General features: G+C 45.4%; 1 protein-coding gene across 8 annotated transcripts in view; it reads left to right on the top strand.

The window, feature by feature from the left end:
• dlg1b (discs large MAGUK scaffold protein 1b) overlaps nucleotides 1-15,194 on the top strand; it is a 108,219-nt gene that overhangs the window by 75,112 nt on the left and 17,913 nt on the right. For all 8 annotated transcript variants that reach the window (XM_083673595.1, XM_083673593.1, XM_083673592.1 and 5 more), the window contains 5 exons: nucleotides 2,793-2,843; nucleotides 3,454-3,578; nucleotides 5,085-5,254; nucleotides 10,858-10,994; nucleotides 11,740-11,884. In XM_083673595.1, the coding sequence (XP_083529721.1) occupies nucleotides 2,793-2,843; nucleotides 3,454-3,578; nucleotides 5,085-5,254; nucleotides 10,858-10,994; nucleotides 11,740-11,884 (628 nt within the window). The remainder of the gene's footprint in view (nucleotides 1-2,792; nucleotides 2,844-3,453; nucleotides 3,579-5,084; nucleotides 5,255-10,857; nucleotides 10,995-11,739; nucleotides 11,885-15,194) is intronic.

Genomic DNA, 15,194 nt, shown 5'->3' with positions numbered 1-15,194 from the left:
AATGCTACAGCCTATTCGAGTATTGTTGCTGACCATGTGCATCCCTTCATGGCCACAATTTACCCATCTTCTAATGGCTACTTCCAGCATGATAATGCACCATGTCACAAAGCAAAAGTCGTCTCAAACTGGTTTCATGAACATGACAATGAGTTCAGTGTTCTTCAGTGGCCTTCCCAGTCACCGGATCTGAATCCAATAGAACACCTTTGGGATGTGGTAGAAACGGGAGATTCACAGCTTGAAAGTGCCCCTGAACAATCTGCAGGAATTGTGTGATGCAATCATGTCATCATGGACCAGAATCTCAAAGGAATGTTTCCAACCTCTTGTGGAATCAATACCACGAAGAATTGATGCTGTTTTGAGAGCAGAGGGGAGGGCCTACCCAGGATTAGTATAGTGCTCCTAATAAAGTGTTCGGTGAGTGTATATTGTGGGGAAGAGAACTATCTGCTCTCCATGGTGCTGAAAGCAGGCTCATAGAACCCTAGAGCCCCTTACATTTCTTGTAAAAAAACAACATTTATCCTGAGTTGGACTGCAATAGCTCACATTTGGATTCAGCAATAGCCTACTTGTGTTATTAATGGCCATGGACCATTGTTTGGCCCCTATTTGTCAACCCATACTGTAGTTCTGACTTTGTAGGGCCGTGCACATGAGGGCTGCTGTGTCGTAGCATTTGGCTCATTGACCTCTAGCCCTCATTGTGAAGTCAAGGCATGTCCCTTGGTACAGTTGCATTGCAGCTGCCAAGCCATTGTTACATTTTACATTACATTTATGGCTTTTAGCAGACGCTTTTATCCAAAGCGACTTACAACAAATACATTTGTTTAAGTAAGTGAACCATCTATCCATCAGTCATCATAAGATAAAGTAATCAGTGCTCGGACCAGGGGCCATTGGCAGTCACAATGCTAGAAGAAGGAAAAATTTGTTTTTTGTTAAAGGGTTGACAGAGTTTCACCAGATCAATGATTGATTTCTTCAACAAACACATGAAGGATGCATAAATGATTAGAACAGGGCCCTAGTTTGCTAGTCGGAGGCCTGCCTTTCACATTTCACATGGCTCTGCAGGTTTTAACAGCAACTCAGAATCCTGTTTCTATGAATGATAACAGCCTAGTTTGTGGGTCCATCTTATCAGGTGCGCTGTGTTTAACATTCGGAAGACCTAGTCTTTACCTTGTTAAACAATTTAACATAATTTTTCTACACTCTCCTTCTTGCTATTTATATTTTGGCTTGTCCCCTTGATTTAGTAAATGTGTCTGGTTGGCTTCACACCAATCTAAATGAAATTGCAGATGCTGCCTAAACAGCTGCCCTGTTTCAGATTGAATCTGTGAAGCTTGAGACATTGGCTGCTGTCAGCAAGATCTGTCTTTGTCTTTGTGGGATTAATTTGCAAAGGACAAAGATGTAAAAACAGATGCCGTGGTGAAGAAAAGTGGTGCATGGCTTACCAGTTTTGCTGACTGACAGTGGTTTTCAATTCACATGAAGAAACAAAAGAGTGTGTTGAAAATGGCCTTGCTGAAGTGTCTATAGTGGTGGATGTAGGCTGTTTATTGCTCCCCCAACGCAATAACTGTCTGTGTGTCCTTCTCATGTGAGTAGTACCATGCACACAGGTCAGGACACGTGTGTGTGTGCGTGCGTGGTCGGGTGCGGCTAGTATCTGCTATGATGATGATACCTGAATGATTGTAAATGAGTGTAAGTGGAGGTATGTATTGATGAATAATGTGAGGAGTGGAGTTGTGGGTGTGTTGTTTTGGCTGTGGGCGGGGCCCAAGAGCTCTTGGGGTCTGGCTGAACGATGTAGTGGACAGGAAGCAGCACTGTGATCACACTATTGACATAACACTGTCTTTTATCAGTTCAGCATCTCTAAAAGCATTAGGAATTGAAGAAAGACTAGTAGTCAAGACAAGTCTGTGTTTTATAGTTTTATATACATGTATTGTAGACGATAGAGGTTCATTCCATGCTTGGCAAACACATAATGTGAGGAGGTTGGTGGGTTACCAGCCCTGTTAGCCTCTTTTCACAGGCGTCTGACACAATGCCTGTTAAGACCCCAACAGGGTTGAAACACGATGGACGAAATTGTATTGAGCCTCCTCCCTACCCCCACGCTGTAGTTTTTCTTTTTCATTTTCGTCCTAGAGTTGTTTACGGAAGCTAGCAAGTTAGAAGTTAGCGATGGAGATCCTACTGATAGCCGGTCCATTCATCTGACTGGCAAACAAGAGTCAATACAGCAAAGATACAGTAGGCAGCATAGTCTTTGGCTTCCTCGCTGACTAAAACACAGGTGAAATTAGTTTCAGTGTTTTTTTTGTATTCCCTGTGAATGTCTCCCACTTCTTGTCTTTAAGATGGAGGAAGCACTGCCACTGATGCTCTGCAATAAGTCATTGTGGTTATCTTCCGCTTTAGCCTTAAGACCCGTCTCTTTAGGTTACACCTGGGCTCCTCCTCCTCCTCCAGACCTCTCCACCCCGCAACACCCTACTGTGCATTACCTGTACTTTGGGGAAAAGAGAAAAAAACTTGTGACTGCCATACTGGTTTTACTTACGATGACTGATGTAACGTTGATTCACTTATTTTAGCCAAATGTACTTATTGTAACTCGCTTTGGATAAAAGCGTCTGCTAAATGACTTGAATGTAAAAAAACAAAACAAATGTAGAGAATCAGAATTGGTTGTATCAGGTGAACTGAGCAGCCCGCTTATACCAGCTAATATGTGTCATTCCCTATTAACTTTCCAGGTGAATGGAACCGAAGCCGATTATGAATATGAGGAGATCACGCTTGAACGGGTGAGACAACTGTCTCTCTTTTTTTTTTAAACATGCTCGCCAACCAAGCATGGCCATTACGTGTTATTACTGAAATGACTGACTGCATTCCCAGGCTGTATGACTGCATGAGCAGTAGAAGTGATTAATTCTAGTTCCATACAATTTTTTTTAAAGCAAGTGTATGACTATGATACACTCAAGTCTATGGTGTTATCCACGTCTGTCTGTTGCTTTGTACACTCTTGCATTATGCAGCCACGTCTTAATCCCTGAATGCGCCCATGGTGATGTCTTTTTTGTTATTATCTTTGGCATGACCTAATTCAGCTGTGCTCTCTCAAGTGCACGTTATTATTAACACAGTGTCTCGCTGTGAGCTCTTATCCCTGCCCCACCATTCCTAGTTTATGTGAGCTTGCTAGTTTATGTGGTCAAATTGCAACATTGTAGATTCTCTTTTGAAAGGCTTTTCTATGTTTTCTATATTTAAATGTGTTATATACAAATTGAGAATGTTCTCCTATCCTCTACTATACGTAGTGCTCTGGGATTGACTGTTCATATATGTAGCTGTACTGTATACTGTGTGCTTTGAGGTCTCAGGTGTACTGATTGTTGTATTCTACAGGGAAACTCTGGGCTGGGTTTCAGTATTGCAGGGGGAACAGATAACCCGCATATTGGTGAAGACCCCAGCATCTTCATCACCAAAGTCATTCCTGGGGGTGCAGCAGCCCAGGACGGACGTCTCCGGTGAGAGAGAGAGACACAAACACACGGCCACTCGTACACAGATTCTCTGGTCTGAATGCATGGTTTACACCTACACTAGTGCTATAGGTCAGAAATGTAGGACAGACTGTGGATCTAGCCTACTTTGTTAAAATTATACTTTAATTGTATGTCCTTAAACAACCTTATTTGATGGTTTCTGAGACTTGAGTACAGCTATGAGTTGCGAAAAGTAGGAATGGGAACGATTAAACAACTAGCCGACTAACCATTGGTTGACCTGCTAGTCGGCAATGAAATAACTAGTCAGTTAAACTACATTTACAAATTCCCATAACTAAACACTCAAATCACAGTCACAAGTCTTCTTCATAAAACATTTTGCAATAATGTATCACATTACTAGCCTTGACACCGAATACATATATTGTCAAACTTTACTTTCACGAGACAACATCCCAGAGCCTACAAGTAGGATGATCAGAGTTGGGTGCTTGCCTGGGGAAATATAAGGGTAGGCCTAAATCCAGCTCCGGGATGTCATCTCGTTTGGCAATATTTCGACCTGGAAGAAATTGGAAAATGTGCTGTATGCAGGCTTTGCCAAAACATATATAGTCATTTAAGGCCTTCATATTTCTTTGTTTTTGTGAAGGATGCTTGAGCAGTTACATAGCACTTATATAACTGTTATGCTCTTTTATTTAAGTCCTTTTAAATGTATTTTTTTATCTTATTTGAACCTCTTACTGCACCCAAGATCATATTGCTGTCTATGTTAGGGCTTATAAATGTTTTAGTGCCGACAATTCAGACTCTTTTTTTTAGTCTTTTTTATTTTCAGACTAGTTGGATAGTTGGTTTATGTTTGTGTAGTCGACAGTAACATTTTTCGAAATTCCCATCCCTAGTGAAAAGCAGGCCTAAGGATATTACACATATGCTAGTGCACCATAGAACAAAAACATTGAGTTGGTTGAATGGCACTTAACTTAATGACCTGGCACTATAGTATGTAGCACCACAAGGACCCCAAAGAGTCGCTGATGGACACAAGCTTTTATGGACCTGCCCAGACACCCAGAGGGTCAGGCTGGTTTCACTGCCACATAAATACTGCAAGAGGACAACTTGATACACATGACGAGTGTTAAGATGAGAGAGAGTCACACTGGCTGGGGTGAATCAGCATTACATTCTCCATCAGCGAGTGGGTCAAATATGTCGCCTTCATGTTGGCTCGGGTTGCTTGCATGTAAGCTTTTTTGTTTTCTGAGTTGATTATCTCAAGGTCATATTTCACTTCTCTGTAATGATGTACAGTAGGGGGTCAATTCCGTTTCACCTCGGTCAATTTGGGTTTCAATTGATAGAAATGCGATTAATGAATTGGAAAATAACTTCCTATTGAAATGAACAAGAAATTCCTCTTGAAGGTAACCTTTACCGTCTACCTTGTGAAACGAGTTGAAGGGGTATGGTACATAGCCCTGGATCTCACCTGTTTGTCCCTCTTCTCCTGGGTAGAGTCAACGACGTGATCCTGCGGGTGAACGAGGCAGACGTCCGGGACGTGACCCACAGCCGGGCAGTGGAGGCTCTGAAGGAGGCAGGCTCGCTGGTCCGCCTCTACGTCCGCAGAAGGAAGCCTGTCTCAGAGAAGCTGATGGAGATCAAGCTGGTAAAAGGGCCCAAAGGTAGAGTGTTTAATTGTATCATACTCGTCTCGTCTGAACACAAATGACAAAGAAAGACAAAGTTGGAGTGCAAGTTGAAAAGTCTGAATATGAAAAGTACTCTTTAAGCAAATTATATAAGCATATAACAACATGCAGTTAGTGGCCCAAAAAGGTGTGCTTTAGATTGCAACATTAAAACATGAAAAGGGTTGGGAGAGAGATATAGCATCCAAGTTCCCACTGATTGGGTAGCAAATGGGCCCTGTCAATTGTCACAAGGACACATTGTTGAAATTACATGCTAAGATCTCCTCAGAGAAATTTCAACCAAAAAAAATTCTGCGGTAGCAAAGTGGACAACCAGTGAAGCTTTCACTACTAGCCTATGAGGACAACTCAGGGCAAGTTGATATTTCAGCTAAACATGGAAATAGGCTGAACTATACCTTTTTAAGGAGAAAAACATATGTCCACAAAATAACTTGTGCCCGAAGTATTTTATGTTCTAATCCCAAATGTAATATGTGAAGGGAGCAATAATAGTAAATCACTTGTTTGGATTAACATTGGCCTCAGGGCTAAAACCAGAGGATATTCCAGGTCACAGGCCTGGTGCTGGTATAGTACTGTGTGTGCGTCTAGCTTAGCTGCCTGCTTCCAAAGGGTTTGAACTGTCGGGCCCAGTTTCCTGTACACAGGTTAAATTTACTCCTGTAGTGGTTTGCGGGATCTGAAGAATCTCGAGGATCACCAGTTCAAAGTTGCAACAATCTCCATGTTTATTTCGCACTCTACATTCTCACTTACAACTCATTCACACTTCCTGTTTACATACATAATTTGTCCCTCTGTCACCACGCTAAGGCACCTGGGTAATGTAGTGAATTCGTCTACGCTCAACCAGTAGGTGTCTAGTCACCACACAGGTCCCCCCCAGAATTCACAAACACTGACTTCCCATAACGCGCCGGGGCTCGGATGACCCGTCCAAAGCGGCTACTGGACTCCCGAACCTGGGATGGAGAGCCTGGCCCGGAATCACTAGGATTACTCTTCGTGCCCGTACCAGCAGGAGGGCGGCCACGGCGTGGTGGACGAGCCACCTCCACTTCGCGTTCCCCATCCAGATGAGCTGGCTTCAGGCGGTCCACCGAGATATGCTCCCTATTCCCCCCTATGTCAATGACAAAGGTCTTGTCGCCTGTCTCCACGACTCTGTAGGGGCCATCGTAAGGCGGCTGTAGAGGGCTCCTATGTGCATCGTGGCGGATGAACACATATCTCGCTGACTGGAGATCATGAGGGACATGGACGCGTGGCAGGCTGTGATTTGAAGTGGGAGTCGGCTTAAAGGCACTTGCCCTGTCCCAGAGATCACGCAGTTGCTTTGGTGCCGACCAGGGAACGGTAACCGAAGGAAAAAAATCACCCGGCACTCTAAGGGCCTGGCCATAGACGAGCTCCGCCGAAGAAGAGAGGAGGTCCTCCTTAGGTGCAGTACGAAGTCCCAGCATCACCCAGGGTAGCCTGTCGATCCAGCTATTGCCCTGGAGGTCCACTTTCAGCGCTGCCTTCATGGAACGATGAAAGCGCTCACACAGGCCATTGGCCTGGGGATGGTATGCTGTAGTCCGATGGAGTGAAATACCCAACTGCTGAGTGATAGAGGTCCACAGCTGTGAGGTGAATTGTGGCCCCCGGTCTGAGGAGAGGTCAGAGGGAACCCCGAACCGGGCAATCCAAACCCCAATGAATCCACGGGCCACCTCAGCTGTCGTTGTTCCTGACAGTGGAACCACCTCCGGCCACCGTGTCGTTCTGTCCACCATCGTTAGGAGATAGGTGAACCCTCCGGAGGGAGGAAGAGGTCCCACCAAGTCCACGTTGACGTGGTCAAAACTCCGTTCCGGGACTGTGAACTTCTCCAATGGCGCCTTCACATGCCGATGGATTTATGTGCGCTGGCATGCAATGCATGTGTTGACCCAGCCGCGAATGTCCTTCTTCATGCCAGGCCAGACAAATTTCCCTGTCACCAGACGCTGCGATGGCTTCCGGCCCGGGTGTGACAGGCCATGTACGACCTCAAAAACCGTCCGTCTCCACATCTTGGGTACCAGAGGACGGGACTGGCCAGTAGAAACGTCACAAAGCAGCGTCGTACCCTTACCATCAAAAGGGACATCCACTAACCGAAGCCCTGTAGTCGCCGTCCTCCAGGCCTGAATGTCAGGGTCAGCGGCTTGGTCCACAGCCATGCGGGCATAATCGACGCCGAGGTGGACAGCGCTGGTGAAGGTGCGAGAAAGGCAGTCGGCCACGGTGTTCTGTTTCCCTGCTATATGTTGTATGTCTGTGGTGAACTCAGAAACGTAGGACAGATGACGCTGTTGCCTGGCCGACCATGGTTCCGACACCTTAGCCATGACGAAAGTTAAAGGCTTGTGGTCCACGAAAGCAGTGAATGGTCGAGCCTCTAGGAGGAAACGGAAATGTCTGACTGCCAGGTAGAGGGCGAGTAGCTCACGGTCAAACGTGCTGTACTTTTGCTCACTAGCACGGAGCTGCCGGCTAAAAAAAGCAAGTGGCTGCCAAACCCCGTCAACTCGCTGCTCCAACACCGCACCAACTGCGCGGTCCGAGGCATCAGATGTCACAGCAATGGGGGCATCCGGCACAGGATGTGCTAGCATGGTTGCGTTCGCCAGCGCGTCCTTGATGGCAGAGAATGATCCTGACATTTCACTAGACCAGTCAACAATGTGCTTGGGAGGTTTGTCCTTAAGGACCCCATACAGGGGGCGCATGAGGTGGGCTGCTCGTGGAATGAAGCGATGATAAAAATTTACCATCCCCAGGAACTCCTGTAGGGCCTTCACCGTTGTGGGGCGTGGAAACTGCCGCACCGCCTCCACCTTTAAGGGCAGTGGGGTTGCCCCGATAGAAGTGATGTGATGGCCGAGGAAATCAATGGAGGGCACCCCAAACTGGCATTTCGCTGGATTGACAATCAAGCCATGCTGCCGCAAATGAGTAAAGAGGAGGCGGAGGTGTGACAGGTGGTCTGCCTCGGATGTACTGGCCACCAGGATATCATCCAGGTAAACAAAAAGAAAAGGCAAATCACGCAGCACTGAGTCCATCAACCGCTGAAAAGTTTGGGCGGCGTTCTTCAAACCGAAAGGCATTCGTAAATACTCAAAAAGGCCAAACGGCGTGATGACTGCCGTTTTGGGGATGTCGTCAGGATGGACTGGCACCTGGTGATACCCCCGAATGAGATCCACCTTTGAAAAAATAACTGCTCCCGCCAGGTGGGCTGAAAAATCCTGAATGTAGGGAACAGGATACCGGTCCGGTGTAGTGGCATCATTGAGTCGCCGGTAATCACCACACGGGCGCCATCCTCCATTGGCCTTGGGCACCAGGTGCAAAGGCGAGGCCCAGGGACTGTCAGACCGACGAATGATGCCAAGTCTCTCCATGGAGCTGAACTCCTCCTTGGCGATCGCCAACTTGTGTGGGTCCAGCCGGCGGGCTCGAGCATGTACCGGTGGACCGCTGGTTGGTATGAAGTGAGTCACATTGTGTCTTATGGAGCTCGCTGAAAACGTCGGCGTTGTGATGTCTGAAAATTCCAGCAGGAGTCGGGCGATATCATCAGCCGGTGAAAGGGCAGCGGCCAGCCTTGTTGATGTAGCGGTGCTGTGCTCACAAGCCAGTGAGCAGAAGGTCTCAGCGTTGACCAGCTGACGGTTACCCACATCCACCAGCAGCCCATTAGCGCAGAGGAAATCAGCACCCAGGAGAGGGGTGGACACCTTCGCCAACACAAAGTCCCAAGAGAAACGTCCAGCAAAGCACAGTGTTAAGGGCCGTGTGCCAAACGTGGGGATGGGGGTGCCATTCGCTGCTTCAAGGTTGGGTCCCACTTTGGCTGTTCGAATATCCAAAGCTGATGCAGGCAGAATGCTGACCTGAGCTCCAGTGTCACAAAGAAATCTACGGCCGGAATTAGAGTCAGTAATGAACAGCAAACCGCTGGATGGGCCGACACTCAGTGCTGCTAATGGGTGGCGGCCAATGCGTTTCCCGACCAGCTACATGGTGGGAGGCACTTCTTTGCTCTGTCACCAAACTTGCCATGATAGAAACAGAGACTTGACTTCCCACGGCGAGCCACAGCGCTGGCGGAGACGGTGTGTGTGTGCGGTTGATGCATGCCTTCCACACTGGTAGTGCTGGTGTTGGTAAAGGGCGTGACCGAAAAAGTCTTCCTCCCAGCTGAAAAAATAACATCAGCCTCCTTGGCCAACTCACGAAGGTCTACCTTCACAGAACTGGTTACATGCAAACGAATCTGGTCTGGGAGTTGCTGCAGAAATAGCTCCCTAAAAAGGAAACATGGTTGGTGATTGCCAAGCAGAGCCAGCATATGGTCCATTAACTCTGAGGGCTTTGAGTCTCCAAGCCCAGGGAGAGACAGGAGCTGCCGAGCTCGTTCTGGTTCTGTCAATCCAAAAACTCCCTTCAGGTGTCCTTTAAGCGTGGTATATTTGTCCCTGGCTGGTGGGTTTTCTATCAGGTTTATCACCCGCGCAGCAGTTGAACCCTTCAGAGACGCTACCACATAGTAATATTTTGTGTCCTCTGAAGTTATATCCCTGATGGCAAACTGAGCTTCAGCCTGCACAAACCAAGCGCTAACATTGTGCTCCCAAAACTCAGGCAACTTGAGAGCAACTGCATTCGCCATGTTCAAAAAAGCTTTGAAAAACGTCCAAAAAAACTTACGTCAGGGTCACCAATTGTAGTGGTTTGCGGGATCTGAAGAATCTCGAGGATCACCAGTTCAAAGTTGCAACAATCTCCATGTTTATTTCGCACTCTACATTCTCACTTACAACTCATTCACACTTCCTGTTTACATACATAATTTGTCCCTCTGTCACCACGCTAAGGCACCTGGGTAATGTAGTGAATTCGTCTACGCTCAACCAGTAGGTGTCTAGTCACCACACTCCTATACTATTGAAAGTCTGATGTCGTCCAAGACTTGGCTTAATCTGTGTACAGGAAACCGGCCCTATATATTTATCTGTTTCAGTCACAACCCGTGTTCTTAATTGACGTACATTCATGAGCATAGTAGGTTGGGAGAAGGAGAAGGTGCGCTTTTTGCCATAATCCCATCATCAAGATTTGATTAACTGAAATGTCAGCTTGACTTTCCTTTTAACTTGAGCATGAATCTAGATGTCTATCATGTTTTTATATTGGACATTGTGTGTTTACCTGGTTAAAGACATGTACATATGAACACATGAGTACAGGCTGTGTGGAATTCTTTTCATCAGTTGTTTCCTCTTAAGCCAAGTAGCTTTAGTTAAATCCCTCAGGGCAAAATGATTATGCAGACATAAGAACAAAGCCTTGGTTTCCAAGGAAACATGAAAAAGGACTTTCTTCCTGTGATTATGCCCTTCATTCATGATAGGTGGTTTCTTTGATGTTACGTCTTCCCCAATACACTGTTTTTGCGATATTCATATTGATCATCAGTCACAGACTTATAATGTTATGACAAATGTCCCCAATGTTTCTATCTTGGCGTTCTCCAGGCCTTGGTTTCAGTATAGCAGGGGGTGTGGGGAACCAGCACATCCCGGGGGACAACAGCATCTATGTCACCAAAATCATCGAAGGAGGAGCTGCACACAAAGACGGGAGGCTACAGATAGGAGATAAACTTCTGGCTGTAAGAGCACTTGATTGGTGGATGACTTCTTTTGACACATTAATTTATGCGTAAGCTTGTTGTTCCAGTGCCTTCGGAAAGTATTCAGACCCCTTCACTTTTTCCACATTTTGTTGTGTTATAGACTCAATTTAAAATGGATTAAATTAAAAGAATTTGCCATCAATCCACACACAACACCCCAGAATGACGAGGCAAAAACAGGTTTTTAGAAATTTCTGTAAATTTATTGAAATACTGAAATACCCCACATACATAAGTATTCAGACCCTTTGCTATGACACTTAAAATTAGCTAAAATGCAAAAATGTCATCAACAAATCACTCAATAAGTTGAACTGAGTCCATTTTAATGCAAGGATAATAGTTCATGTAATTTTGGAATTAATATCTTTGTTTTTATAGGGTCTCTGATTTGCATAGCTACATGCTATTTACATGCTAAAAACATGTTTTCGCTTTGTCAATCTGGGGTATTGTGTGTGGATTGATGGCAAATTCTTTTAATTTAATCCATTTTAAATTGAGTCTATAACACAACAAAATGTGGAAAAAGTGAAGGCTTCTGAATACTTTATGAAGGCACTGTATGTGTTCAGGCTGTTTTGTAGATGTGTGTTACTGTATGTGTATATGTTCCTCTCTGATCTTATCTCAGGAAGTTAACTCTTTTCTGATTAGTCAATACACAGCTCTTTGTCCGCCTCTGTGGAGGTGAACAGTGCTTCTCTAACCCTCTGTGCAGGTGAACAGTGCTTGCCTTGAAGAGGTGAGCCATGAACACGCCGTGACTGCCTTGAAAAACACCCCCGACGTGGTCTACTTGAAAGTGGCAAAACCCAACAGTGTCTTCATGAACGACAGCTTCGCTCCGCCAGACATCACCAACTGTGAGTCTCCATGTTTGTGTGTCATCGTTCAGTTTATACATGCCCCAGCATAGAGCAGACAGTATATCCCACAGATTCTCTCCCATTCTCTGTGACAATGATTAATTAAAGACAGTTTAACGTAGTGAGTACAGAATTGGTTCGATAATCCGTTTTTCTTTTTCTCATATTGAGCCAATTTTGTAAACTTTACTCTCAGTGATGAGTTTTGGGTCTCTTCATATATGACTTGAATAAGAATAGAAATAACGTATGCAATCTCATGATTATCTGGAGGAAATAAGGGTGAATAAGGGAGAATGGAAAATGTGAGTCACCCAAATCACAAACCTATTTGGGAAAACGCAGAAATGTGAGAAAAAAAGAAGAAAAAAAAAGCAGCCCTCGTGCCGTTTTCCCAGTACAGAGGGTGAAAGTGTGTCAGATGGCCCCAGCGAGAGGCTGTGGCATGAGCCACCATATTGATCAGCGTTGCTGGCCCGCAGCAGGGCCAGCGGGGGCACTAACAACCCACAGAGGATGGAGCTCAAGCCCTATCGATTGGACACGTCTGAACAAACCAGCCCCACACACACAGGTCTGTCACCCCTACGAGTGACACTGTTATCCAAAGAGAGGGTACAACGGTTAACGTGACACCCTGTGTAGAGGAGTATGTCAGGAGGTGATAAAGGTTTGAGCAACACTGCCAGATATGTTATTTATCAAACTGTACTAAGCAGACTTGACCCCATTCAGGTTAATGTAAAGAATTGTAGTGTAGTTTGTGAGATTTTAATCAGCCACCACCCACATGGCCCAGTTGAGTTTCCTCAAGGGCATGCAGAATGGCTGCTGTAGAGGGACTGGGGAGTTTTCAGGGAGAGATAAATGCTGCATAGGGAGTTACAAATGTTGAAGGGGAAATCAGGGAACAACAAAGCGGTCACCCGCTCCCAACAGTTGAGGGATGGGGGTGGAGAAATGTAACCACTCTCAAATTCATAGACTGAGCTATGGATGCAAAGACTGACAATCCATGACAACAAAATGATAGTTTTAAAAATGTTTTAAGCTATACAGTGTTTGTTTACAATTGCATTGTTTACAAACAATGGAGTTACTGTACCACATCAGAACCCAAAATATAAGGATGTTTAAGACAGTTGAACTACGCTCTTGAGGCATTTCTAAGTTATATTCTTCTAGAGTCTATGGCTATATACCATTAAAGGTCCAATAAGTTATTATGCACCCGGAAAACTATCCAAAGTACATGTATAAGACATGCATATACTGACCTAAATTGAACAAGGCTTCCTCAAGGAATGAGATTTAATTTTGTAGGCAAAATGTCAGTGAAAGCGAACACCTGAGCAAACCATTTGATGAAAGGAGCAGAGGACAGAAGCTCAAGAGATTTATTCTAAAAGGGCACACAACATTTACAAAATTTACAAAATGTTCCTTTGCATTTCCATGTGTATCCTTTGCATGGAGTTGGTACAGAACTTCCTCTCCAGAACGACAAAAGTGTTTGGACCGAACCAATGCCAAAATAGAAGGGAAAAGAAATCGATAGAAAGGGGATTATGGCAGGGAGGGAGAGTATTTCAACCTTTATTAGTACTTCCTGATATCTGTTACACCCACGCTCCTCTGCCTGCATGAGGCGAGGCATGGTGGAGTTTGGTAATAGTCTTAACACATTGGGGCGGGGGTAGGGGGGGGGGGGGGTGGAGGGAGAGAGACTCACAGGGGACCACAACAGTTCCATCCTTCTCGAGAGACAGTGGTTCTATCAGTACTCTTTGAATGGCACGTTTCAAAGTCAAAACCCAGGCAACGTACTCCTTAAACTCCCCATAATGCACACATTCAACATTAGTGGCAAAGTATCCCCTTGGTATTGTATTTCTAAATGTGTAATAACTGATTATGGAGCTGCCCACAGACAGAGAGTGAATTAGACCATCCTTGGTTAGATAATCACTTGATTCAGTACCGGGAGCCAAGGGCAGTTGAAACCACCTGACTAGTGACGGAAGATGTTATTTTGGTGATTAGATATGTGTAGGTACACAGGCCAGCCAAGACACGATGGTGATGCAGTAAAGAGTGAACTCGTAACCTCAATTTGATTCTTCTGCAAAATGATGTCCATGTTGGATACTGTATAGGACTTAGCTGAGCTGACATTACTTCAGTAGATATCTAGTTGTGGAAATGGGAGGCTAAGGGTGTCGAATTGAATAAGGGTGATCAATACAATGAGAACTTTGCAAAGCAACACTGTCTCAGAGACACCACGTAAACAGGTTGTCAGCACCCTCCTAAAAGCCTTGTTCCTCAGGGGACCGTTGTTATCAATGACCCAGCAGTCCCCTCTTATGTTTAACAGAGTCCCCTCTAACTGAACACCCACTACCATAGATCCCCCACCTGACAAGAACGCCATCATGTTGTAGCGCTTCAGAGGCGTGAAGGACAAACAGCAAATTCAATCACTGGCCGCCAGTCACGTGTTCACCGCCGGTGCTTCTCCGCTAATCCAGACGGCAATACACTAATGCAGAGGACAAGGTAGGGCAGCAATATGGATAATGATGTCCCGCCAGGACGCATGGACAAGATCTGAGCCGGAGTTAATGAATGAGAAATAATTCTGTTAAGTGCGCACATGCTCAATCATGGAAGGCTTAGAAATAGGACATAATAGTGTTGATGGGCGCTATGAATGCGGAGCAGTGTCCCTCATCCTCTTTTTTCCCTTATCATACACACCAATTGGACTGATTGGATCGGGGGGGGACAGGGGGGGGGGGACGGGGGACGGGACTGAAGCAAGGAGGCTTTAGTCCCTATTGAAGCACTACAATGTGCGGTGTCAGATCATACCTGTGAGTACCATGTGAATATGATCGATTTGGTTTCTTGCTAGGGCAAGTGTTGCAAAAAGTAATTTGGCATTGGCAGAAACCATTTTGAAAACTATCCTTTTTAAGGTTTGCCAATGAGATGGACTATGATTGTCTTTGTAATGTTATGTGTTTCATTTTGAATAGCTACCCATTTCTGTCGTTTTTCGTTTGCCTTAACAAGCACAGCGTTTTCACAAGCATTGTTTTGCGTCACCACAACTACTTCCAATCAGTTTGAGCGATTTTGTTTCTGCAAGCTCAGTGACCTGATTGATAGCACTGTTGCACTGTTCAAGAGACCCTTCATTTTAATAGATTATATTTGTATACGCAGGGACATTTGTAAACCCTACCAGGCACCATCTGTTAACCGGTTTTACCGTTGGTCAGGGAGGCCTGTTGAGCGGAGG

The sequence above is a fragment of the Argentina silus genome, assembly GCF_951799395.1.
Source record: "Argentina silus genome assembly, chromosome: 1".
Classification (NCBI taxonomy): Eukaryota; Metazoa; Chordata; class Actinopteri; order Argentiniformes; family Argentinidae; genus Argentina; species Argentina silus.
The sequence above is the reverse complement of the archived record's forward strand: the minus strand, read 5'-3'. Positions and strand labels throughout refer to the sequence as shown.